Source organism: Salvelinus sp. IW2-2015, unplaced genomic scaffold, assembly GCF_002910315.2.
Source record: "Salvelinus sp. IW2-2015 unplaced genomic scaffold, ASM291031v2 Un_scaffold2025, whole genome shotgun sequence".
NCBI lineage: Eukaryota > Metazoa > Chordata > Actinopteri > Salmoniformes > Salmonidae > Salvelinus > Salvelinus sp. IW2-2015.
Window position 1 is genome coordinate 66,260 of NW_019943372.1, and position 3,618 is coordinate 69,877.

At 43.6% G+C, this 3,618-nt stretch overlaps 1 protein-coding gene across 1 annotated transcript; it reads left to right on the forward strand.

The window, feature by feature from the left end:
* The first annotated feature begins 1,386 nt into the window (after nucleotides 1-1,386).
* On the forward strand, nucleotides 1,387-3,206 carry gas1a (growth arrest-specific 1a). The gene has a single exon (XM_024140142.2). The coding sequence runs from the start codon at nucleotides 1,969-1,971 to the stop codon at nucleotides 2,767-2,769; it is 801 nt and encodes a 266-aa protein (XP_023995910.1). The 5' UTR covers nucleotides 1,387-1,968; the 3' UTR covers nucleotides 2,770-3,206.
* The last annotated feature ends 412 nt before the right edge of the window (nucleotides 3,207-3,618 follow it).

The window sequence follows — 3,618 nt, forward strand, 5'->3', positions numbered from 1 at the left end:
TGTCTGTAACCTCCTCACTGGTGGTTCCTTTTTGAAAGAAACTAAATACGCTTCTCTGCATCACTGCTATAATCTGAGCAAAAGATGGAATGGAATGTGAGTCTTATTCAGTACATTCAGTTTGTTGCTTGCTTTAAAAAGGCTACCAACTTTGCAAGCAGGCATGCAAGCTAAGATAGATAGATACGTTAGCTACTTGATAGTCTAGTAAAATATCTAAATCAGCCTTAGTCTAATTAAGGACATAAATCCCCATTAGTATAGAATCTAAATCCCCATTAGTATAGAATCTAAATCCCCTTTAGTATAGAATCTAAATCCCCTTTAGTATAGAATCTAAATCCCCTTTAGTATAGAATCTAAATCGCTTTAGTCTAGAATATAATCTTTAGTATAGATCTAAATCCCATGTCTAGAATGATATAAAATCCCAGTGGTTAGTGATGGTTGCAGATAGATGTGCGAGTGATTTAAGCATATTGATGTTTTTCAGAAGATTATCTTGTGTTAGTGCATTGGAATATCCGTTGCAGATAGGCATTATTTAGTCTTTGACTATGAAGTTCCACATATGATACTGATCAGTCCCATAGTACATGTTGAAACATAGGTCTAATATGATACTGACTCAGTCCCATAGTCACCTAGTGAAATAGGTTATAATATGATCCTGACTCAGTCCCCATAGCTCACGTAGTTGAAACTAGGTTTAAATATTGATCTGACTGTCCCCATAGCTCACGTAGTTGAAATAGGTTATATATGATCCTGCCTCAGTCCCCCATAGCTCACTGTAGTTGAAACTAGGTTTAAATATGATCCTGACTCAGTCCCCCATAGCTCACCGTAGTTGAAACTAGGTTTAAATATGTCTTACTTTGTTTTCTTAGCTTTTGCTTTGTTGCTCTGTTACTGCAGCTGCTGTTGACCTTGTTATCTAACTAATCCGTCACATTACCAGTATATCTTTTTATTTGTTTGTTTTGTGTGTGTATGTTTTATGTTATGCAGAGCACCCCATATCTGCAGCTGCAACCCTCCTGTTTGACAAAGAAAACTTTTGCACCCCAAAATGTGCAATTATTATGTTTTATTTCCTATCTATGCTTATGCTATAGCATCGGCCTATCCGTGACTGTAGAATAACGTGTTAATTATGCACGAAGTGAGTTCATTGGTTCAACGCGTTGATTCTCTCTCCTCTCTACAGTTGATTGTTTGGAGAGAGGGAATGAGGAGGAACGAGCCAATGTTCCCAAAACTCCACCCCCAGAGTCCCGCCCACGACATTTACAACAGGCGGCTGGCCAATAGAAAAGAAAACTGCTGAAGTTTGGCAGCGAGGGCCAACAGGGGAGGGGGGGTGGGGGGGTTAGAGAAAGACAAACGGAGCAGGATAGAGAGAGAGAGATCACTTTGGGAGAAGCAGAGTTTCTGTTTTCCTCTGATATTTGCTTGTGTTCCTATGCATACGTAATTACCGGTGATTAGCGCTGTCTCGTGGATGTACAGTGTCTGCCATAGCTCCTTAAAACCTATGGACGGTCTCATTGAGCGCTCAGCTCTGTCCACGGAGAGGAGAGAGGGGACGGGAAGCGGCTGCTAGAATAGTGGAAGACGAGATCAGGGAAGCACAGGAGCTGAGGCAGCTGAGGGATTCCACTGCAAATGCTGGAATGGACAAAAACCTGTGGGTTACCAACACTTGTGTGCTTTTTGCTCAAAACTTTTTGTTTTCATTTCATTTGTCACTTATGGATAACTTTCTTCCAGCCACTTTGACGGAGTTTTCAAACAGAGCAGTGAAGCTACTTCAGAACGGGATACGTACAGCAGCCTGCTGTCTTTACACACCACCTATGGTCTGATCCCAGAATGTTGATATTTTATGTCTAGTGCAGTCTTTGGAAGTATGAAATACGTAGGGATGAAGCTGGTGTAATCTTATCCGTTCAGTCATCAGTAAAAATGGCCAGAGTTGAGGCTTTGGCACACGGTTCCCGCAGGTTGATGTGGCCTGTCGGTTGTGTGTTTTTGTTTTTGGGCTGCTTATCGGTGACATCGTCCTCCCACAGCCGCAGGTTAATCTGCTGGCAGGCCATCATGAACTGTCAGACCGAGCCCGAGTGCCATTACGCATATGGGCAGTACATGCAGGCGTGTGCTGCTGTTCTGAGAGGGGACAGGAAGAGGTGTCCCAGTCACTGCATCTCCTCTCTGGTGCAGCTCAACCTGACGAACAACGGGCCTGCGCTTGAGGACTGCAGCTGTGCTTCGGACCCCATCTGCCGGAACACCAAGCGGGCCATCGAGCCGTGCCTCCCCAGGACTAGCAACATGGGCTGCACCGAGGCCCGGATGCAGTGTGAGAGAGACCAGCAGTGCAGCTCCGCCATGCGAGACTATTTAATCTCCTGCGGGAAGCTTTTCAGCGGGGCAACCTGCACGAATGCTTGTCGGAATGTGATTGCAGACATGCGCAAAATACCCAAAGCGGAGCTGTTGGATTCGTGCGTGTGCGACGGGAACGAGAGGACCATCTGCGAGTATGTCAAGATTAGTATGAAGAACCTGTGCTTCGAAGCTCCTGCGACGGTGGAGGACGGCAGCGGTTCAGAGGACTACGATGAAGAGGATGGGGACTTCCCGGTGTCAGAACCGGAGTTCGTGGGGAGGAGCGCGGGTTCAGGTGGCTCTGCTGCGGGAAGCTGTGGTGTTGTGACCACGGTGACTGCATCTGTCCTGATTCTACTGGCGTCTCTCCTGTAAACTCTCCTCATAGTAAAACGTATATATATATCAGACTGTTGTTCAGATAAACACATTGATGGCCTTACAAACTCAGACTGTTGTTCAGATAAACATATTGATGGCCTTACAAACTCAGACTGTTGTTCAGATAAACATATTGATGGCCTTACAAACTCAGACTGTTGTTCAGATAAAGATGAAACGCTTGCCTTTCCAAACGGATGCCAGTCAGTCTGGCCAATGCTATTGAAGGAAGAAGCTCCTACTCCAAAGAACATCAGATGCAATTTTTTGTTGCATAATCATTTTTTTTTTTTTTTTTTACAAATATAACTTTTTTTGTACTGAAAGATATCGAATCAAGTTAGTATTTTCTATGCAAATATTATATTCACTAACATTATGGAACCTTGTTGTATCACTGGTGTGAAGAAAAATGACCTTCTTTATTTAAACAAACAATCAGAAATGGAGACATGGACACCTGAACACCAGGCCTACTGTAGTCCATGTGTATACTACATGTAACACCAGGCCTTCTGTAGTCCATGTTTATACTACATGTAACACCAGGCCTACTGTAGTCAATGTCTATACTACATGTAACACCAGGCCTACTTAGTCATGTTTTATACTACATGTACCAGGCCTACTGTAGTCCATGTTTATATACATGTACACCAGGCCTACTGTAGTCCATGTTTATAGTACATGTAACACCAGGCCTACTGTAGTCCATGTTTATACTACATTGTAACAACCAGGCCTACTGTAGTCCATGTCTATACTACATGTAAACCAGGCCTACTGTAGTCCATGTTTATAGTACATGTAACACCAGGCCTACTGTAGTCCATGTTTATAATA

What these genes read in the sequence shown, in the direction of transcription:
- gas1a (XM_024140142.2), top strand. Translation starts at nt 1,969, where the DNA reads ATGGCCAGAGTTGAGGCTTTGGCACACGGTTCCCGCAGGTTGATGTGG.